Source organism: Mastigoproctus giganteus, chromosome 8 (assembly GCF_048544385.1).
Source record: "Mastigoproctus giganteus isolate SK-2022 chromosome 8, ASM4854438v1, whole genome shotgun sequence".
Taxonomy (NCBI): domain Eukaryota; kingdom Metazoa; phylum Arthropoda; class Arachnida; order Uropygi; family Thelyphonidae; genus Mastigoproctus; species Mastigoproctus giganteus.
This window is the reverse complement of record NC_143582.1, coordinates 4,625,385-4,649,894: the sequence shown is the minus strand read 5'-3', so window position 1 is coordinate 4,649,894 and position 24,510 is coordinate 4,625,385. Positions and strand designations below refer to the sequence as shown.

At 37.4% G+C, this 24,510-nt stretch overlaps 1 protein-coding gene across 1 annotated transcript in view; it reads left to right on the top strand.

Moving 5' to 3' along the window:
- Positions 1-24,510, top strand: part of LOC150081214 (rab-like protein 3) — a 103,034-nt gene that overhangs the window by 54,128 nt on the left and 24,396 nt on the right. Inside the window, exons 2-3 of the mRNA XM_090379428.1 lie at positions 3,905-3,996; positions 13,542-13,659. Of these exons, the coding sequence (XP_090235554.1) occupies positions 3,905-3,996; positions 13,542-13,659 (210 nt within the window). The remainder of the gene's footprint in view (positions 1-3,904; positions 3,997-13,541; positions 13,660-24,510) is intronic.

Sequence of the window (24,510 nt, the reverse complement as noted above, 5' to 3'; positions counted from 1 at the left end):
CATAGGTAAAGAACTCTGCTGTTTTTCTTTGTATCCTTTGCCAAAGATTTCTCATAATCTGCCTTTGTTTGCCTAACCTCCTTTGTGACGTTTTTACAGACCAGCTTATATCTATCATAGGCTTCCATGTCGCCCATTAATTTATATGATTCCCATGCATTTTTCTTCCCTGCCATATGTCTCCTTAGTTCATCTGACATCCATTTAGGCCTAAACCTTGAAGAATATTTCTTAGTTGGTATGTAAAGCCTAGTAGCTTCCAAGATAAATTCTTTGAATGCTTCCCATTTTGATTTTGCTGTTGATAACCTCATCTGTTGGTCCCATTGTATAGAATTTAAATACTGTCTCAGACCATCGTAGTCGCCTCTACGAAAGCAAAAACCCTTCCCGTTACCCCTGATGGTAGTTAACTCTTTGAGTAAATCCCACTTCAGCACACTGTGATCACTGCCACCTAGTGGTTCCTTTATCTGCAGATTCTTAATGCATGAAGAATCACTACTGATAATCAGATCAAGAGTATTACTCCCTCTAGTTGCCTCTCGAACATGCTGATGTAGAAAACAATCATCTAATAAATCCACAAAAGCCTTGCTAGTGTGTGAGGGACCAATCCACAAATTCCAGTCAATATCTGGGAAATTAAAATCCCCCATTATAAGACTCTCTGATTTACTGTCCCACTCCATTTCCCTGTACAGTTTCTTATTATACTCATCAAAGTCATTAGGCCTGTTGGGGGGGGGGATGAGAGAGAGTGATCACGGCAACAATTGTTGGGGGGGGGGAGAGAGAGAGAGAGAGAGAGAGAGAGAGAAAGAGTGAGAGAGAGATACGTTGGTAGCCGGGTATGATGTGGATAATAGTTAAGAAAAGTTAAATACAATCGCGGCAACCATTTTGTCTGGGGACATAATAAATAGCATCTTCTATTACAAAAGGCTGTGACTGTTATAAAGGCTGTCATTAAGTTGTATTTGCATGATTAAATTTTTCTCCTTAATCGGTAACCTTCCCCCAACATAGTTATGGCTTTATCTGTGTGCCTTGTGGTTTTGTTTAGGACCGGGTTTCGTATACCCAAAATATAATAGGTGAGATTGGATGACCTATCTACCCCTTATATCGCAGTTTGAACCCGTTTTTTCGTGTTGTGTAACTAAAAAAGGATTTAATTAAATTAAGAAACTTAATGAAATTACCTTCCTTAGCGCAATAATTTTTAATTGAACTTAATCAACCCCAGGTGATTACTAATGTGATCTGAAGTCAGCAACGAGGCAGTATTAGTAACAAAACAATCATTTATTACAATATATAAAAACACATTACATAGGAAAATACACATATATATATATATATAGCTCATTCTCACTCTTATAACATTCATCTTCATATTAAAGATTAGGAAATTATCATCATTTGATTTAAACCATTTTAGTATTATACCATGATTCCTTATAATTATATTTCTCTTACAAGGGCCGTACATTTAATACAACAATCTATACTATCCATAAACATATATATATTTTTTCTAATTGCCCTTGTTGAATATCAACTGGGTACCATCATCTTTTTCACCCTTTTCTCCTCTGTTTTATATTTAAAACAGTTAATATTGCAGACATTTAATATTTAAGACATTTAAGACATTTATTATTTTAAGTACATACATTAGAATATCAGACCTTTATGTTAACCAGGTAATATTCATGGTACCTATACTGTTGTACCGCGACATGTAATACAATTCATATGTAACATATATAAAACATAGAGAGAAATCAACTTAGAAAGGAATCATCTTTTAAAACTGTGTCACCGTAATATTCCATTTAAACTATCTCTCGTTCTCATACATACATGATGAAACATTTCCGCTTACCGTTTTCCTGTATCTTTCCCTCGTTTCGATCGAGATTTCTCCCTCTAAGGACGCTTCCCTCTGCTTGATTCTGCTGCTGGAAAGTTACTTGACTTCTTCAATATGATTTTCACTGGCACAATTCTTACTAGATAACGTTTTCACTATAGACAAAAGTCGCGACTATTTTAATCTTCTAAGTCGAACTATTTTCCAATTCTTCTTACTAATACTATACTATCTGTTTCTCACTTAACAACAACAACACCAACACTTTTTACTTCTTAATTCTTCTCAAATCTTTACTCTTCACTCTCTACTCTTAGCTCTTAACTCTTCACTCCTTTCTATTTTTCTCTCCTTTGCTTTTATATTCAGGGTCAAATCTTTCGTGTATCTTTCCATCGCTTGTCTCATTGGATGTTCTAATTCCAAGGCCAAAATCTTAGGCGGTCCAAGTACCGTGTCATGGTTTAAAAATCTGTTGACTCTTCTTCTGGACCACTTAACGAACAGCCAACCCTAAGTACGTCATGGCTACTGACACTGGTGTTACGTTTTTGACCATTTTTGGGCAAGCGAGATTGTTATTCAATATCACCATCATTCAGAAAGAGCTCAAGGTATTTTGTTGTTTATATATGGGGAAGGAACTGTTCTTCCCCTGCTATAGCATCTTCCCATACTTGCCGAACGCTCATGTGTTTATAAGAGAAGACACTTTTCCCTTGACATTCGTGACCTCTCAGCGGAAGTTCTTATAGCTGAAATGTACTGTATATAATTTTCTCCTAAGCAAGGTTACGAGTGGGCTGGGTCTTTAGAAGATATTTAATATTTTAGTTCTAATTTCGAATAATATTTATTTGATTTTACTGATTTCCGTCCTTGCTGATGGTATTACAATTTTATGGATTTCAACACAATCAAAATATACGTCAGCAACTAGGGAAATCAGACTAATAGTTAATTTATCCATTACTGAATATTTAATTTATCCGAAAAGAGAAAGGTGGGATTCATACCACTCGTAACAGGCCTATAGCACACTCCTACTCTCAATTTTGATCTCCCAATGCTTACGTCACACCAAACTGACTCGACACTGTACTGTCCAGCGATGTCGACTGGCTGTACCTCCTTGGTTTTTATGTGTTTCTTAACTAATAGCATAACCCTTCCTCCTTTCCTATCCTGTCTATCCTTTCTGTACACATTGTACTCCCCAAATTCCAGTTCTGCATTCCTTATATCTGTGTGACACCATGAATCTGATATCCCAACAATATCTGCCTTTGATGTTTTGACCAACACCTGAATGTTTGCAGTATTTGCATGCACCTGTATACTTGCAAATACATGGAAGTATTCAGGTGCATGTATACTTGCATGTACACACAAGTATATATGCACCTGTTCTTATTCTTAGCTACTCTAACATAGTCCATGTATTTACTTGTTCCATTATGATTCCCAGCTGTCTCTGAAACCCCCAGCACCTTGTTTTCCAATCTGCTGGAATGCATGTGCCAATGGTTAACCTATTTCTAGTTGCTACTGTCATTATTGTATTATTTAAATGATTTGGATTCTGTGTAATGCACTACATTAATGTACATCGTAAAAAGAAGTTGTTAAGACTCCGGCATGGACTCTTCCCATTTTATTAAATTAATACTTGTGTGTTCATAATGAATGTCTACTTTTGTTTAAGTTAGAACTAACCCCAAGTCTAGGTAAATCAGCAGTGTTTCACTGCTGATTTACCTAGACTTTGATCAGGTAAAATCAGCAGTGTTTTCACTGCTGATTTTACCTAGATATTGTTGTACAAATGGATTTGGAACTGCCCCAACAAAAGTTTAATTATTTATTTGTGTTGGAGTGGGACAAATAATGAAATTTAAGAGCCAGCCAATTTTATACTAGGTGTTAGGTTACAATTAAATAACTTCCCATACTACTATATCAGTTTCTAGTTTCTATTTTTAGTTGTCTTAAGTTCTTTTTTAAAATTTTTTTTTTTTTTTTTAGGGGTTGGCAAATCATCAATGGTTCATTTGATATGTCATTTACAGCCGATCAACAATCCTTCTTGGACAATTGGTTGTTCCGTAGAAGTGAAGGTAAGATGTTACTGATTATTAACATTCATTATATAGGATGAGCTGTATAATGAAATCAAAGTTAGTACACCCTTTTAAAGTTCTCTGGTAAAACAAGAGAAACATATCGAACAAAATTTTTATTATTTAACAAACCCAAAATTTTTTTATGGCCATTTAGAAAGGTATATTAAATTTAAAAATTGTAACTGTTAGTCTCAGTGCATGAGAATGATCTTTTTGCTCTCATGTACTGAGGCTAAAGTTTGTACAAGTTTTTGAATACAACATTTTAGCATTAGTAGTGGCATGTGATACGAGAAAGCAAGCTTATATAGCACTGATGCTATATAAGCTTGCTGTTTGCCAGAAAAAAAAAAAAACCAACTCTTCCCATTCACCTATCCATTTGCTCCAAACATTTGTTCAGTTCATCCTTGAATTTATTTAAGCTGTCAACTTCCAAAACGACAGATGGAAGTTTGTTCCAGCAATCAACCACCTGCTGGCACAATTTTCTGCACATCAATTCTGCAACTGTCTTTCCCAAATTTGAATTTATGCTCCCTCAAGTGTGTAATCTGAGCAAGAGGAGGAATCCCATCAGCATCGAGCTTGCTCAAACCATTTAAAGCCTTCTACACCTGAATCAACTCTCAACCACCTCTTAAACTACCTAGAAACCTTCCGTCTGATCAACGATCGCCAGTATGGATTCCGTCAGTGTCGATCCACTGGTGATGTTCTGGCTTATGTTACCCATTTATGGACTAATTCAATGGAAAGGTTCGGTGAAACACAAGTAGTTGCTCTTGACATCTCAAAGGCTTTCGATCGTGTTTGGCATAAAGGTCTTCTAAACAAGCTTCCATCTTATGGTTTGCCAACTGTTTTTAGTAATTGGTTATCCAGTTTTCTCTCTGATCGCTCACTGAGGGTGATGGTAGATGGCTCTCTGTCTTCTAACTTCTCCACTAATGCCAGTGTCCCCCAAGGTTCAGTTCTTTCCCCCACTCTTTTCCTCTTGTATATTAATGACCTTCCATTGACTGGAAATCCTATCCATAGTTTTGCCGATGATAGAACATTGCATTCCACTTTCCATTTTGAGAAACCTTGTCCTGCTCAATCAGCTTCAACTTCTCGAAAATAATTGCTACCAATTCCTTAAATGCCGATCTTCAGGTAATTCTCCAATGGGGCAAAGACAACTTAGTTGATTTCAGTTCTTCTAAAACTCAGTCTTGTCTTATATCTCGCAAAAAGGATTCTTCTGCTCCTATGCTTATCTTTAGTGACACTCTGATTTCTAGGCAAAATGATATTTCTCTTTTGGGGATTACCCTGATTTCTAATCTCTCTTGGCACAAGCACATTACAAATATTGCTTCCTCTCCATCTAAAAAACTTGGTTTTCTCTTTCGCTCTCGGCGTTACTTTTCTTCCAAACAGCTGCTCACTCTGTATAAATCGCAAATCCGCCCTGCCATGGAATATTGTTCCCACATCTGGGGTGGTGCCTCTAAAACCTCTCTCAGGCTTCTTGATTCCATTCAGAAGAGGGCAGTTAGGTTAATTAATGATTCATCTCTAACAGAGTCCCTCCACTCGCTGTCTCATAGACGTACTGTTTCAGCTGCATGCCTCTTCTACAGATACTTCCATGGGCACTGTTCTTCTGAATTGGCTTCTATAATTCCCGCTCTCTCTTTCAAAACAGTCCAAACACGTGCCGCCACCAGCCAACATTCATTTACAGTCCAACTTCAAACTCACAGAATCAACTTTTCATCTTCCTCGTTTATTCATTCAACTGCCATTTTCTGAAACAACCTTCCTTCTTATGTATTTCCTGAAAATTAGTCTACAGAAGTTCGTCCAATGTCAACAAATATCTTCTTTTGTCTTCTCAACCTCCAACCCAAGCACAGTACTTAGTACTATAGGTTCTAATACCTCTCGTGTTTGAGGTTTACATAAAAAAAAAAAAAAAAAAATCAGATCACCTTGCAGGTGTCTAATCTCCAGATTCTTCAATTTGCAGAATTTAAGCCTTTCTTTGTAAGAGCCCCCCCTTTGTTCTCCTCACCAATCTCATTGCCCTATACTTGTTCCAACACTGCTCTATACTCATTCCAACAGGTCTACATCCTTCCTTGATTAAGGCCTCCACACCAAAATGCAGTACTCAAGATGTGGCTTGACCATTGCCTTACACAAAGAGATAATCACCCCCTTATCCCTGCTAGCAAAGTTCTTACATATCGTTGACAACACCCTATGAGCTGCTCTGGCAGCCTGTCTACACTGCTCTGAAAACTTCATATCTAATGGCACAATTACCCCCAGGTCTTTTTCATTCTCCACTATCCTGAGTGTAGTACTGCACAGTCAGTACATTACTCTGGGTTACCACTGCCCATATTCAGTACTTTGCATTTGTCAATGTTAAACTTCAAATGCTACATCTCAGTCCATCTGCCCAACTTTTCCACATTGTGTTGCAGCTGCCTACTGTTGTTATTGTCATTAACAGCCCTGCCAACCTTTGTATCATCTGCAAATGTGAACATTAAGCCTGTTATATCATTGATAAATAAATTCAATATCATCGATAAATATAGAAAACAACAATGGTCCCAACATCGAACCGTGGGAACTCCACTAATAACATTAGTCCACAATGAGTAATGTCCATTGATTACCACTCTGTCTTCTCATGTTCAACCATCCTTTTATCCGTAGAAGCAACTTTCCCTTAATGCCATACTGCTCCAATTTGTACGGCAGCCTTCTTCTATGTGCAAAAGTATCAAAAGCTTTCTTGAAATCAGAGTATATGATATCAAAATTATTTTTTGCATACAGTTCCTGTGTGTTACATCGTAGTATCCAGTTGAATTGGTCAGGCAAGATTTCCTCTTCACAAACCCATGCTGTGTCTGAACTATAATTGCAGTCTTGTCTATATGATCCTGCATTGCTTTTTAGCCATTGACTCCTTTACTTCCTTGGAACAGTAGTTAAACTAACAGGTCTGTAATTACTCATGTCACTCTTTGATTCCTGTTTGTGAATTGGGGATACATTTGCACTTCCCCAGTACTTGGGGACACCCCTGAATTCAAAGATGCTGTCATAATTATGGCTAAGAATTTGACTATTCCCTTAATATAACTGGATAGATACATCCACCCCTGGTTCCTTTCTTATGTTTAACTTCAACAATTTCTCCTTGACTTTTCTCTCAGTTATTACAAAGTCATTTTGCTCCCTTTTAGAGTTTGATAAACTTCTGGCCTCCACTTCTGTACAGAATTCCTCATCTGTGAATATAGATACAGATTATTCATACAGTTTGTCAGCTTCCTGAACAGGATCATCAACAGTTGAAACATCGATATCAAGTGGACCATGTTGATTCATCTCCCTTTCTGCCAGAGTTTATATAAGTAAAGAAGTCTTTGCTGTTTTTCTTTGCATCCTTTACCAAAGATTTCTCATAATCTGCCTTCACCTTCCTAACCTCCTCTGTGACTTGATTACAGACTAGGTTATATCTACCAGGCTTCTGTGCCTCCTGATAATTTATATGTATCTCATGCATATTTCTTTTCTGCCACGAATCTCATTAGTTTATCTAACATCTTTAGGACTAGCCGGGTGGGTAAAGAGCCTGCCTGGCAACCCAAAGGTCACGGGTTCGATTCCCGCTTCCTGCTTAGATCAGAGTAGAAAATGCAAAAACTTTGGGAGGTGCATTATGGCCACAGAAGCCGATGCGTTTTTCCTCTCTGCAACATGTCTCAGTTCATCTGACATCCATTTAGGCCTAAACCATGAACATTATTTCTTTGTTGGTATGAAAAGCCTAGCAGCTTTCAAGATTAATTTCTTGAGTGCTTCCCAAATAGAATATGCTGTTGGTAACATCATCAGTTGATCCTAATCTATAGAATTTAAAAACTGTCTGAGACCACCATAGTCACCTTTTAAGAAAGCAGAAAGCCCACCCTTTACTCCTGATGGTAGTTAAATCTTAAATAAGTCCCACATGAGTACATTATGATTACTGCCACATAGTGGTTCTATCTGAAGATTCTCAATGCATATACAGGCATTTCCTGCTATACGAGTTTTTGCTTTACAAGTTTCCGGGTTTAAGAGTTCTCTTTTTTTTCAAATATCAAGTATCAACAGAAATGAAAATACGAACATTAATTGCAATAAATAAATGCTAAACATTCATAAATATGCCATTTCAAACCACGTGCATAGCTAACAATATATTACTACTGTGCATGCATTTATTTGTTCAGGTAGAGATAAGGAGGGAGGTCCAACTCTTAAAACCATTTTGGAAAGAATTCCATATTTTAGATGCAATCAAAATAATAAATCGAGCTTGGGACAAAATTATAGAGAAGAACATGAAAGGTGTTTGGAATAAACTCTGTCGTCAGTTTCTTGATAATTTTGAAGCATTTCAAGAACCAGCAGAAATCGTACTGCTTCTGTTTGAAAATGAAACAAGCGGTCGTTAATATTGCTAACCAATTGCAGCTTGAGGTTTCTACAACTGATGTCAGTGATCTGCTTCAAACACACAATGGAGAGCTCACAAATGAAGACCTTGAAATGGCAAAATGTGAAGAAGCTGAGGAAGAAGATTTAATAACTGAAATTCCTGTTCATTCCTTCACTCTTAAGGGACTTTGACGAAAGTTTTTAACACATAGAAAAGGCAATTGAGATTTTCGAGTCACAAGCTACAAATTTCGAGCGCACTAGAAAGTTGCTACAGATTTAAAAAATGCTTCTGCATGCCATCATGAAACTTATAAAGAAAAGAGAAGACTGTCTTGGAAACAAACAACTCTTGAAGCATTTCCAAAGAAGAAGACTACTCCTTGTGCTTCCAACAAACCAACAAGTGCTGAGTCAACAATGAGTGAAGAATCATCAATGAGTGTTCATTTAGTTGATGATGATGAAGAATAAACATTTTAACATTTGTATGACATAAAATAATTTCTTTATTATTATAATTTGCTGCTTTATTTTAAAGGCCGTGTTTTCATTTCTTGGATAAATAAATCATTGTTTAAGCATAAACTATTCTTCTGTTGACCATTATTTAACATTACTGTGGTCAAATTTCATTGTTGAGAACCTAACCCCTGTTTTTAACATTACGTCTATGGGAAATAAATTCCCGCTTTACAAGTTTTTGCTTTACGAGCCCGCATTAGGAACAAATTAACAAATTAAAATAAAGTCGCGAACTACCTGTATATGATCAGCTTTAGTGAATTCTTGAGTTATCACTGTTAGGTTCTCATATTGGAATTCCTAGAATGGATGTAGTCTTTTAAAGGAAAAAAATCTGTTAAGCTGAACTAGTGGCCATGGCAGCCACTCTATAGGGCAACAATTCCCAGTCTATTTGTTTGGTAATTTTTAATTTGGGATTTTCCTAACTTCAAGGAAAAAATGTGCAGAGCATTTGCATGAAACCATATTAAGACATTGCTGAGAAACAGTGGGTTGCATTCAAGTCTGACTAAGCCATCCTTCCTGTGGAATACTTTGACTAACTTTCCTATGCTAGCATGGTAGAGAGGCAATGAGACAAAACAATACTCTTGATATGATTATCAGCAGTGATTAATGTACCAATGCATTAGCATTAGTAGAGGCATATGAAGCAAGAAAGCAAGCTTATACAGCATCAGCAAAAAAAAAAAAAAAAAACCCACTTCCATTTCACCCCTCCGTTCGTTCGAAATACCTGTCCAGCTGAGCCTTTAATTTATTTAGGCTATCAACTTCCACAACAAGGGATGGAAGTCTGTTCCACCAACCAATTACCCGCTGGCTAAAGGCAATTTCTGCACATCTATCCTACATCTGTCTTTCCTCAATCTGAATTTATGCCCTCTCGGGTGATTATTCTGAGCAAGAGGAAGAATCCCATCGGCATTGAGCATGCTCAAACCAGTCAAGGCTTTATTACACCTCTATCAGATCACCTCGCAGGTGCCTAGTCTCCAGACACTGTAATTTGCAAAACTTAACCTTTCTTCGTAAGAGCAACCCTTTGTTCCATTCACCAATCTTGTTGCCCTTCTCTGTACTCGTTCCAGCAGCTCTACATCCTTCTTGAAATGAGGCCTCGAGACCTGTATACAGTACTCAAGGTGTGGCCCGACCAATGCCTTATCCCTGCTAGAAAAATTCCTGTATATCATTGACAAGACACAATGAGCTACTCTTGCAGCCCGTCTGCACTGCTCAGAGAACTTCATATCTGCCTGCATAATTACCCCAGGTCCTTTTCATTCTCTACCACTGTCAGTGTAGTACCACAGAGTTGATACGTTGCTCTGGGATTGCTGTTTCCCATATGTAGTACTTTACATTTGTCAATGTTAAACTTCATTTTCATTTCCTTTTACTTCATTTGCCTCAGTATGGTTCCACACTGTGTGAGGGTAGTGGAGAATGAAAAAGACCTGGGATAATTTTGCAGTCAGATATGAAGTTACCTGAGTAATGCACACAGGCTACTAGGACAGCTCATTGGGTTTTGTAATGATATACAGGAATTTTACCAGCAGGGGTAGGGAGGTGATTATCCTGTTGTATAAGGCAGTAGTTAGGCAACATCTTGAGTATTGCATACAGGTCTGGAAGTCTCATTTGCAGAATGATGTAGACATTTTGGAGCAGGTACAGAGAGGATCAATGAGGTTAGTGTGGGGAACAAATCGTGTTCTTACCAGGAAAGGCTTCAATTCTGCAAATTTCAGTGTCTGGAGACTAGACATCTGCAAGGAGATCTCATTGAGGTGTTTATTGCTTTGAATGGATTGAGTAAGTTTACTGCGGAAATTTTGTCTTCAGCCAGTTGATTGTTGGGACTAATTTTTGTCTGGTGTTGTAGAAGTATGTAGTTTGAATAAATTCAAGCAGAACTAGACAGACTGCTAGAGGTGATGAGAAGTGTTTTTTTTTTGTTTTTTTTTGCAGATGTTAATAAGCTTGCTTGCTTACGTAATTTGCCACTATTAATACTAACTTATGTAGTCCATGCTTGGACTTGAGGTTGGTTTGAGTGCTAAAGGATGTGCTACCCTCTTTTAAAGGAAAAAAAAAAATCTATGGAGCTGAACTAGTGGCCATGGCACTAGTTCAGCTCCTCTATTGGGTCAGTGTAAGTAATAAGCTGGCTACTTATTAATGTGATTTATGTGCTTATGGATGTGAATAAAAAATTTATATTACATATTTCCCCTCTGATACTGCTCTTGCGAAATTCCTATGTGTGCTAAGCGTGCATTTTTTAATAATTCCTGTAGATGCTGTGTATGTGTTTATAATTGATGTTACAGCACATGCCAACATTTATTGTCCCTTTGTTTATTGTCATTTGTTTTTATTTAATAAACTGAACTGTTATTTATGTGTTTTACCACTAGCACTAATTTTAATCATTATAAATGTTTAAAGTAGTTCATTTTTGAAATGTGCTTCTCTAAAATTGTCGTCCACTAGGTTGTACTTTTTTTTTTTTTTTTTGCTAATGCTATATGACCTTTCCTCCGTGTAATACACACCCCTAAAATTTGTAAAATTTTAACATATGGCATCTCTCAATCCCCAATGGTGTTGCAATTTAAACTGTTTACTGCAGGCATGTCAAACAGGCGCCTCCGTAGCCAGGTGGGAAGGAGCAGCAGTGCATAATACAAGATTCTTGATTAGACCGGGGTTCGAGCCCGTCACCACCAAATACGGAGGATGCGGAAAGGTCAGGGAATGACCACCGCATATTCCTGGAGCAATATGGCCTTAGTTGCTAATGCTCCTAAAAACCAAATAACAACAACATGTCAAACATGTCACCTGATCATGTTTCAGTGGCCTGTGGTTGAAGTAGCACCATATCATTTTTAGTCATCTGATGTGATTCTAATTCCAGCAGAAAAGATTGTTTATGTAATATCAAGTGTACATGCATTGACTTTATATTTTTTGAGTTCATGGGCTGTTTTGGATTTCTAATTTGTGATCAAGTGGCATTTGCTAGAAAACTCAATTGTTGGTGAGAGTAATTAGTCTTTACCTTCATTCAAACCAGATAATTGCCCACTTATATTTATCTCTGCATCATCCAGCTGTCTTTGCCTCCATGAATTGTATTCATAAAATCAACCTGATGCTATTATTGAGCATCTGAGCATGAGATTGAAAAGCAGCACTTTCTTTTTATTTATTTGAAAAGTGAAGAATTTGCATAGAACATACATTTTCATATACTGTATGTTATTTTGTGACATGGATATATAAACAAGGTAGCAAATTTGTATAAAACCATTAATAATGTAATAACTTAAATGATCTATAGTAAATATTCATTCACTTTTCTGACTTTTGTGAACAAGTTATGGGGGGAGGATAGGGGACCCGTTCCCAGAAGATTGTTGGGTTGTAGTTCATAAAAGAAAGCAATGATGATTTCAAGTATGTTCTACATTAATGGAGATTTTCACAATTTTTAATAAAAGACAAGGAGATAGTCTACATTTTGGATATAATATTATAGTCAAAAGGTGTAATAATATATTCAATTTCAGCCTTTATTTATATCCACGTCACTAAATAATATACATTGCCCTACCATTAATATCTGGACATCTCTCCTTTGATAGTTGGTTCATGTTCTAAACAAGCATGTGTCAGATACAACTATATATATGCTCATAGGGTGCCTCCATAGCCAGGTGGGCATCGAGCAGCAGTGCATGGCACACGCTTCTTGATTAGACCGGAGTCCGAGCCCATGCCCACCAAATACAGAGGATGCGGAAAGGTCAAGGAATGACCACCGCATATCCCCGGAGCAATATGGCCTTAGTTGCTAATGCTCCTAAAAACCAAATAACAATATGCTTGTAAGCCTTTGAGGAGACAGTAGTAAGATTGTTAATGCAAGATGTTGCAATCAATGGAGTTAATAGACTTCCAGTGTGGAATGATAATAGGGTGCCACATAAGCAGTTGGTTTGTATATGACATTTCAACAGCACTGGAGAGCCTTAGGTTGATGATTGGTGATTTGATCTACAAATGGAAGCAGTCTAATGCTGAAACCGCACACATGCACACACACACACACACACACACACACAATGAGATGATTGGGACACATGTCAGCATCAGTACAGTGCTCAGGACACTGTATGGGTTACCACAGTTGTGCAGCCATCCATAAGCCACTAACCACCCTAACTAATGCTAGGTGCCATCTGAGATGGCATTAGCTGTGGTGATTAGTGGTTTGCAGACAGCAAGGAACTATAGGAAAGAAACTGTTCTTAATTAAAATTAAGAACAGTTTCTTTTCAGTTTAATTTCTTTGCTAGTCATTCACTTCATTTCATAAAAATGGCATCTCCATAAATATTATTTCAAACAAACTTTAACTGATGTAATTTTTAATGTTTTAAGTGGAATGCATCAAACAAACACCAGGAATTTATGCATAACCTTTAATATTATAGCTTCATGAATATAAGGAAGGAACACCTTTACAGAGAACTTATTTTGTTGAATTATGGGATGTTGGAGGATCAAATAGCCACAGAAACAGTCGTGCTGTCTTTTATAATTCTTTTCATGGTAATATTTCTTATTTATTTATTTATTATTATTTTTTTATTAATAGATTCTCTCTCACATCCTCAAATCCAGTTATACATAAAAATCCATATAAATTATAAATATATTACTATGTATGTTATATGTGTATAATAAATTTTATATTAGAAGACAGTGAAATAATAAGAAAGTAAGAAGAAGAAACAAAAGGAGAGGGAAAAAATATATATATTCATGGACTAGGGTTACTGATAGACAGACCAACCCAATGAGCATGATGATTAATAGTTTTATGGGTTGAGGAATGAAGATAGACTAAACAATGGTGAGAAATAGAAAGGTAATAAGTAGGGAGTAAGGATAGGAAGAGATTAGTTAGACAAAAATAGTGAATAAGAAAAATAATGTAGAATGAGAATAAAAGTAATAGAAATAAGAAAGCTAGATAAATGAGAGAGAGAGAGAGAGAGAGAGAGAGAGAGATGAACGAAGAAAAGGAAAAGATTAGTTAAGAACTTATTAGGAGAAACAGTAAAAAGGTAGAAAACAGGGAGTGAGAATAGGAAGAGATTGGTAAGAAAATGATAATGAAAGAGAAAGGGGTATATATTAGTGAAGAGTAGTTATCAGGAGGGAGTAAGAAAAATAGAAGGAAGATTATTATCATTAGCCATATGGTGCAAGGAAGCCTGAGGCTTTTGCTGCACCAGCCAAAAGAAAATTTCGAGAGAGAGAGAGAGAGAGAGAGAAGAATGATGATGATATCCAGTTTAGGACCCTGGGTGTGCCAAGCCTATACTTGTCAGATGTGATCCCAGAATAGCAAGAAGAAAACAGAAGAGATGGACTGAGAATGGTATGTGTAATAAAAACAATGTAAAAAAGTATAAAAATATATATGACATATATACTAAATGATATAATATCTAAAGAAATTATATATATAGATATCTAAAGAAATTATATTATATAGAGAGATATTATATCATCATTTAATATTTTATATATATATATATACAGGGTGTTTCAGTTAAACGTTTCAGAACTTCTAAGAGGGGTAGGGTACATCCTGACAACTCGAAATCATATAGCAATGTGGGGTCGGAAATGCTTTCCTGAAGCGGTGTGTACACAGAAGCACCATAAAGAAAAGAGACCGTAAGTGAGAAATCGTTTTAATAATACATGAAAAGAAGCAAAAGGTACATGGATTAAAGTAAGTGTTCGAAGTTTCTTCCACGGGCTACAATGCACGCCTCACATCTCCGACGCATGGACATCCGAATATTCTGGAATACTCCAGGCGAATTTCGAATTTCTTCGGCAGCTACTGCGATTCTTGCAACCAGCTCCTCAGCATTGTCAACAGGGGTGTCATAAACTAGCGATTTCATATGACCCCAGAAATAAAAATCAAGACATGATAGGTTGGTTGACCGAGCAGGCCAACGCACGGGACCACCACGTCTGATCCACTGTTGACCAAAGGTGACATCCAGGTAGTTACGAACATCTCCGCTATAATGGGCAGGGGCTCCATCGTGTTGGAACCACATTGTCTGTTGCGTCGATGCAGAAATCTGTTCATCTCTCAAAAGTTGTGGCAATACTTGCTGCAGAAAGATCAAGTAGATAGGTCCGGTTAGACGACACAGTAACAGGTAAGGTCCGATGAGGTGATCTCCCATAATACCGGCCCATACATTGACCGAAAATCGAATCTGTGCTGCACGACGTCGTATTGCATGCGGGTTCTCGACCGCCCAGATATGGTCGTTATGCGTGTTGAAAATTCCTTCCCTTGTGAAGGATGCCTCATCGGAAAACAACACTTCAGCAGGAAAAAGGGGATTTGTAGCACATTTTCCAAGGTACCACTGTGCGAAAGCAATACGAGGTTGAAGAAACTTGGAACACTTACTTTAATCCATGTACCTTTTGCTTCTTTTCATGTATTATTAAAACGATTTCTCACTTACGGTCTCTTTTCTTTATGGTGCTTCTGTGTACCACACCGCTTCAGGAAAGCATTTCCGACCCCATATTGCTATATGATTTCAAGTTGTCAGGATGTACCCTACCCCTCTTAGAAGTTCTGAAACGTTTAACTGAAACACCCTGTATATACACCGATGAGCCAAAACATTATGACCACCTACCTAATACGATGTTGATCCTCCACATGCAGCCAAAACAGCTCGTACCCAGTGAGGCAAGATTTCTAAGTGTGTCTTGTGGTATCTGGTACCAACACGTAACAAGCAGATCCTTTAACTCCTGTAAGGTCCGCGGTTGAGACGCCGCAGATCAGAGTTGCTGTTCCAACACAAACCACAGTTGCTCAGTGGGATTTGATGTCTGGGGAATTTGGAGGCCAGGGCAATACCGGGAAGTCTTCCTCATGTTTCACGAACGAGTCTCGAACAATCTGGGCGGTGTGGCCTGGCACATTATCCTGCTGAAAGATGACTTTGCCAGAGGGGAAGACCATTGCCAAGAAAGGGTGTATGTGGTCAGCAATGATGTTTAGGTAGGTGGTAGATGTCGAGTTCCCGGCACATGGATGACTGGATCCAGGGTATCCCAGCAGAACATCACCCAAAGCATGACATCGCCGCCACCGACTTGTTTTTATCCTACGGTGCGTCCAGGCGCCATCACTTCCTCAGTTAAACGACACACACACGTACCCGGCCGTCCACATGGTGCAACAGGAAATGTGATTCATACCAGACAATCTTCTTCCAACCACTCAAGGTCCAGTTTTGATGCTCACATGCCCATTGTAGGTGCTCTCGCCGGTGAACCGTGGTTAGCATGGGCACTTGGAGCTGCCTGCGGCTATGCAGCCCCCATTTTCAGCAGGGTTCAATGTAGTAGTAGTAGTAGTAGCAGTGGCATTTGATGCAAGAAAGCAAGTGTATGAGCTTATGCAGCATCAGCCAAAAAAAAAAAAAAATCACACCATTCCCTCAAAATGCCTGTCCAGTTCCTCCTTAAATTTATTCAACCTATCAACTTCCACAACGACAGATGGAAGTTTTGTTCCAGCAATTAACCACCCGCTGGCTAAAGGCAAATTTCCGCACATCTAATCTACATGTGTCTTTTCTTAATTTGAATTTATGCCCCCTTAGGTTCGTAATCTGAACAACTGGAAGGATCTCATCAGAATTCAGCATGCCCAATCCATTCAAGGCCTTATACACCTCAGTCAGATCACCGCACAGGTGCCTAGTCTCCAGCCATTGCAATTTGCAGAACTTAAGCCTCTCTTGGTAAGAGGATCCCTTCATTCCCCTCACCAATCTTGTTGCCCTTCTCTGTACACGCTCAAGTAAATTACATCCTTCCTAAAATGAGGCCTCCAGACCTGTACGCAGTACTCAAGGCGTGGCCTGACCATTGCCTTATACAGAGGGATAAGCACCTCCTTTTCCTTGCTAGCAAAATTCCTATATATCATTGACAAAACCCCATGACCTGCCCTGGCAGCCTGTCTGCCTTGCTCAGAAAACTTCATATCTGACTGCACAATTACTCCCAGGTCTTTTTCATTTTCTACCACCTTAAGTGTAGTACCACACATTTGGTACGTTTCTCTGGGGTTACTTCTACCCATATGCAGTACTTTGCATTTGTCAAGGTTAAACTTCAGTTGCCACTTCTTAGCCCATCTGCCCAAATTATCTAGATCCTGTTGCAGTAGCACACTGCCATTGCTGTTATTAACAACCCTGCCAACCTTTGTATCATCTGCAAACTTCGACATTAAGCCTGATATACCTTCATCAATATCATTGATAAATATACAAAACAACAGTGGACCTAACACGAACCCTGTGGGACTCCACTAATAACATTAGTCCAAGAAGAGCAGCACCCATTGATTATGTACTGTGTGTTGATACCTTACTCCCGTCACCAGCATTCCAATTACTGGTTAGTTGTGCCACAGTCTCCCTTCTGTTGCCATTTACCATCCAGGAGAGTCTTCGCTCACCTCAAGCATTGATGAGCCGTGGTCATCCAACACCTTGCCGGCAGTTTGTGGGTTTCCCCTCCTTAGACCACTTTTAGTAGGTACTAACCACGGCTGACTGTGAGCACCCCAACAGCCATGCTGTTTTGGATATGCTCTGACCCAGTTGTCTGGCCATTACAGTTTGGCCTTTGTTAAACTCGCTTAAGTCTGCTGCCTTTCCCATCTGAAGAACAAGAGTAACACTGATTAACGTAGCTCAGTATTAGGTGTTTTTTATACCGTGTCCCGACCCGTACACTTGCCATAGTTCACCTGCAGTTGCTTCAATTTGCATAACGACTCGTTGGTCATAATATTTTGGCTCATCGGTGTATATAATAAGTAAAATTAATGTGAAAAATAAATATAAAAATAGTAATGCAAACATCAGTGGCAGCAGATATGCACATTCCACTAAATGCATAAAATAAACTAAAAAACTAAAGTAAAACAGAGGCCAGTAGTATGGCAAACCAGTAGAGCAAAATAATTACTAAACCCATAGAATAATACAAAAAGAAAAGAAAAAGAAGGGGTGGGCAAAATAATGAAGAAGAGGGTATTGTGGAAGGAATGCTCCTCATATAATTTAGGATTTGAAAGTCAATTAAAAAATTTGAAAGCCAATTAAAAAGAAATTTAATGGCACCCCTGACAGCAGAGTCATTGCATGGATTTTTCTAACATTCAAAATGCAATGATTCCCTGACCATTATTGGCTTTGTGGTACTGTGTCGAGATGGCGCATAATGGTTAGTCTATTTTACTTTATTTTATTATATATTATTTTTAGTTTAATTGGTCTCAAATTACTGGCCTTTGTCATATTGTTGGTAGTTTATGTATCCATTTTGGTGATATTTCATACAATTTGGACACTGGTGCTGTCGGGGGTGTCATTAAAATTCTTTTTAATTGGCTTTCAAATTGCTATTTAATTGACTTTCAAATTTAAATTATATTAGGAGTGTTCCTTCCACAATACCCTCTTCTTCATTATTTTGCCCCCCCCCCATTCTTTTTTTCATTTTGTATTATTCTATGGGCTTAGTAATTATTTATCTCTACTGGTTTGCCATACTACTGGCATATGTTTTACTTTAGTTTCTTAGTTTATATATATGTATATACAGGGTGTCTCAAAAATACACAGCATAACTTCAGGAATGAGTTCCTCATATGTAGAAATAAAAATATTTTATATCAACGTAATTCTGGAAATGCTTGGTTCCCAAGTTATTAACCGGTATGTCTTATCTCCTGCAGGTGATTTCCTTCATCGCAAGGTACAGTCGGTCCTCGTATAACACGTGTTTGCATTACACGAATTCGATCATACACGATTTATAAATAGGGGAACGTTATCTTATATAACACGAACCGAATTCGCTTATACACGATTCGCCTTTGTGTTTACAAGAAATGGCAGTCGAATGCGGAATCACCCCAACTGAACGCAACACGATAGGAACGAAGAAGATTCTGAAAATGTATTTATGTGTTTATGTCAGTGAAGGGGAAACACATTTCACCATAATAACGTAAAAACCGACAATTCCAGCTATCGATATAATCGCAAATGCAATTAGATGGAGTTTACTACCAGTTTATAACAGATTCCACTAGCAGAAACGCAACTGGAAACTGTTTTTATTGTTTTATGATAGTAACCCCTAGAAATGTGCTTTAGCAAAATGTGAGGTGTTAATAGCGTATCTCGGCCTTTACCGTGTTTATTCAGTTGCTACACGAGCGCAGCTTTGTTTCTGTGTATCAAGCGTGCCACCTCGTTTGTAATTGTGCTTTATTCCCTAAAAATTAGTAAAATACTTAAAAGGTGTGAAAAGGAAGCGTCCTGGCTAAGACACTGCAGATTCAGAGAAAAAAAAAAAGAAGCAATATCGATAAACAGAGGCGGACTGGGTCAAAAATTCTTACCCGGGAAAATTTGTAGTGGCCTCATACTAGCGTTTATGGCCAAAATCACACCGGCCTCCGGCCCACCGAGGTTTCCCCCGTAAGGCTTATGGCCAGTCCGCTTCTGTCGATAGAGCAAAAATATGAAATTTTGAAACGCTTTGAGCGAAATGAAAGACCATGTGATATTGCACGTGCTACAGACATAAATGAGGCAACGCGGAGAATTACAAAGAATGCAGAGAAAATAAAAACAACTTTCATAGCAGGAACAACTCAAAGTGTAATTAAAATCCATTAGATTAAGACACAAAGAAATTGGAAGAGATGGAACGGCTATCATCTGTTTGGATTGAAAATCAAACAAAAAGCAAGTTTGCTTACGATAGAAGCAAAAGCATTAGCAATATTTTATTACGACTTACGTATTATAATTTATACTTACGTATTATAAAATACGTAAGTATTTTATTACGACTATTTTATTTAATATAATAAATTTTTTACGAATAAAATACATATTTTATCCGTAAAAAATACTTTTTTAGTATTAAAAAATACTAAAAATACTTTATTATAATATAATATAATATTTTTATTACGTATTTTAATCGTTATAAAATACGTAAATCGTTATAAAATACGTAAGTATTTTATATAAGTATTTTATAACGATTAAAATTGCCAGATTATTTATTGTGTTTGGTAATGTTTTGGTTCCAAATGTGTGTTCAATCTTGGGTGGTCGGCACCTAACCCTACTTTTCCCATAGGGCCTGTTGTTTATATTGCACGATTTTGCATTGCACGAGAGTTTCTAGGAACGCAACTATCGTGCTATACGAGGACAGACTGTACTGACAGAATCTGGTGGATTTCCATTCCGACCATGTACTCAAATCAGGAGCAAGCGGATATGCATATTATGTATGGTTTGGCGGATGGCAGTGCTCTGGAGGCTCGTCATTTGTACCACGAAAGGTTCCCAGAATGAAGATGTCCAGACAGGAAAACGTTTGAAGGTATCCATTGCCACCTTTGTGAACATGGGACCTTTACACCTTGTGCTGCCGACAGAGGACGACCAAGATCTACGACTCCTGAAGTAGAGGAGGAGATTTTGGATGTTGTGCATGCCACTCCTGGAATCAGCACATGTAGAATAGCAATGCAACTGGCTGTTCAATGTTCGACTATTTGGAGAGTGTTGCCAGAACACCAACTGTATCCTTACCATCTGCAATGGGTACAAGTCTTGTCACCAGCAGATTACCCTGCACGAGTAATGTTCTGCCTTTGTTATTCAGGCAGAAGGTGGACATTTTGAATAATTACTATAAGGTGGTGTCATAGACAGACCGTCAAAACTCGGAAACCAATCATTTCCGGAACTATGTTGTTATAAAATTTTTATTGTCTACATATGAGGAACTCATTCCTGAAGTTGTGCTGTGTATTTTTGAGACACCCTGTATATATGTTTAAATAATTGCTTTAAAAGTTAAAATGAAATGAAATAAGAAAATAAATAAATATAAAGCTATCATTGCTTTTTTATAATACATATGCTACTGGAATATGTATTAATTTTATTTTTTTTATTTTTATATTAATTATCTGTTATATATATATTTAAAAATATAAGAGATTTAACTCATACCTTTTTTATAGGAAGTTCTTCGGCCTGACACTCACATTAAATTAATCCAATTAATACATTTTATCAAACTAAGTTTATGACACGATATTATGGTTTAAAATTGTTAATATATAGGGGTTTCTTAAAAATAATCCTGTATTCAATTTCCATAATCTACTCACACAAAAGGAAGAGCAAAGCGAAGTTGATGTACATCAACCCACTAAAACCTAAACCACCCAGCAATAATGGACAGGAAATTGAAGACCATTGTCAAATTTACTAAAATATTTTTAGACTAAACTTCTTAATAAGGGACAAAGTTATTGCAGGATGGTCTGTGTTCACAAGGAGTAAAGTGACACTTAACGATCTACACTCTCTCTCTTTTATACTAATAATAAGGTTCAATTTAATGTACCGTGAACGAGATTATTTTTATTAACCATTGTAAATGATGTTATTTACACATGCGCATAAAGGTCCACAAGTCTGAAATTGTGTATGGTCTACATACATTTATAGTGTTAGGGTTTAACTTCATTTCAAGTGTTTCGGCTATTAAGAGTTTTGTATATTTATATTGTGTATTAATTATTCTTGCCTCATTAAAAAGAAACATATGGTTCTCATGGATGGCATGATAGGAAAGTTCAGATGCACCTGTCCTTTTTGCCTTAACGGATGCCTGGTGTTGTTGTATTCGCATTGAAAGATAATTTTGGGTAGAACCAATATAAAAAGAGTTACATTCCCCACACATAGTCTATAACATTGCATGTTGTTTGTTTATTATTTGGTTTTTAGGAGCATTAGCAACTAAGGCCATATTGCTCCGGGATATGCGGTGGTCATTCCCTGACTTTTCCGCATCCTCCGTATTTGTTGGGGATGGGCTCGAACCCCGGTCTAATCAAGAAGCGTGTGCTACACACTGCTGCTCCTTCCCACCTGACTACGGAGGATAACATTGCATGTGGGGAATGTAACTCTTTTTATATTGGTTCTACCCAAAATTAATATTTCAATGCGATACCTGGTATCTCATTGTGAAGGTAGCCACAATATGAGATAAAATCAAACGATGCCTTTACGCTACTTATGTAGTTAAACTTATGGGTAAACTATGGTGTATTTACACCAGTATTATACAGTTACTTTCAACTCATAACATTATGCCTTGCGCATTTAGTCTTAAAAAAAAAAAAAAAAAAAAATTATATATATATAGTGGGGTATGCTAGTACGAATGTAATTGGTTCTAGAACCTTGTTCGTTATATCATCTGTTCTTTCTAGCATACATTGAAATATATGTATTTAGGTATAATCCGTTCCAGGCCCACAATCTAGAGCAGGGGTCGGCAAACTATGGCCCGTGGCCGAAATCCACCCTGCCCCCTCTTTTTAATCCGGCCCGCGGGTTAATATTGTTTTTTACATGAAAAAAATTTAAAATAAATCAAATTACGCACTGCAATAGCCGGTAGTCGAGTTGAGAATAATAACCACATGTGGCACTACTGGCGTCGCATATTCACATTCTGTCGTCTATCGTAGAACAAGTGTTGCCAGCATTTCTTTCAGTTTTGCTTTAGCGGCGCACGTGGTATTGTCTGTCACAGCGCTCTGCAATCTTTTATTACCCACCATTTCCATGTCACCATCAAGACCAAATATGAAGAGAAAAGTGGACTTCGAATGTCTTGCTTTTAAAGCTGAATGGAGTGTGAATTATTTTGTCATAGAAATAAATGACAAAGTATCATGTTTATTATGTAATGACACAATAGCTGTGTGAAAAGAGTACAATATACGTTGTCATTACCAAAGTAAGCAATATTCAATATTCAAAACTCCCAGAAAATCAACGGAAGCTAAAATTGGAAAGTTTAAAATGTAATGCATCATCACAACGCAATTTATTCATTAAAATAAAAAATTATAATGAAGCTGTAACTGAAGTAAGCTTACGAATAGCTCATTTATTAGCCAAGAAAGGGAAACCATTTACCGATGGTGAATTAATTAAATCATGTTTACTTGTGGCAGCCGAAGAAATGTCCAGAGAAAATGGATTTGTTTCGATCTGTCAGTCTTTCAGTGAGAACAACTGTTAGAAGAGTTGAGGACGTCGGGAGCCACATCAAGAGTCAATTAAAAGACAAGGCAAAAAAATTCAAGTAGTTTTCGTTGGCTCTTGATGAGTCTACAGACATTACTGATACTGCCCAGTCATTGCTGTTTGTTCGAGGAGTCAATACTGAGTTTGAGGTTACTGAAGAATTAGCTTCTATGAATAGTCTGCATGGAACAACTACAGGTGAAGATATCTTCAAGGAAATCTAGAAAATGCTAACACGGTACAATTTGCAATGGAATCAGTTAAAATGTGTCACAACTGAGGTGGTAAAAATATGTGTGGAATGGGGAAAGGATTAGTTGGGCAAATTTTTAAGGCTTCTGAAGAAGATAAACGTTCAAAACCTTTGGTAATTCATTGTATTATTCTCCAGTAGGCCCTTTGTGGGAAACATCTCAATCTGTCATATGTTATTGAACCAGTTGTGTGAACGGTTAACTTTATTCGCTCTCGTGGACTTAACCATCGTCAGTTTCGTGATTTTTTTATTAGAGATTGAAGCTGAATATCCTGATTTGTCCTACCATACAGCAGTTCGATGGCTCAGCAATGGAAAAGTTTTATTGAGATTTTTTTTTTTTTGAACTCAGAGAAGCAATAGAAATTTTTCTAAGTGAGAAAAACTGCCCACAACCACTATCTAACAATGAATGGCTATGGAAATTAGCATTTGCTACAGACATCGTGGGATATCTTAACGAATTTAACTTAAAATTACAGGAGAAAACAGTGCTCATATGTGAAACGTATTCTATCAGAAAGTCATATCGTCAAAAATTTGTAGTTTGAAATACAAATCAGATTAACCAAGTTTGACCATTTTCCATGCGGTAAAAAATTTCAAATATTAGCAAAATCCCCATTCCCAAAAAAATTCGCGGCGGATATATTTTCTGAACTTAAACTACAGTTACAACAGCGTTTTTCGGATCTTGATGCAAGTGCAAAAGACACATCCATATTTCAAAATCCATTTGGCTGTACAATTGAGGAGCTTCCATCAGACCTTCAATTGGAAGTGATTGATCTTCAAAATGATGATATGCTAAAGGTTAGGTTTAAAGAAATGGATCTAACCCAATTCTATAAATATCTTTCGGAAGATAAATACGGTCAATTAAAATCATATGCACGGGGATTTGTATTTGGG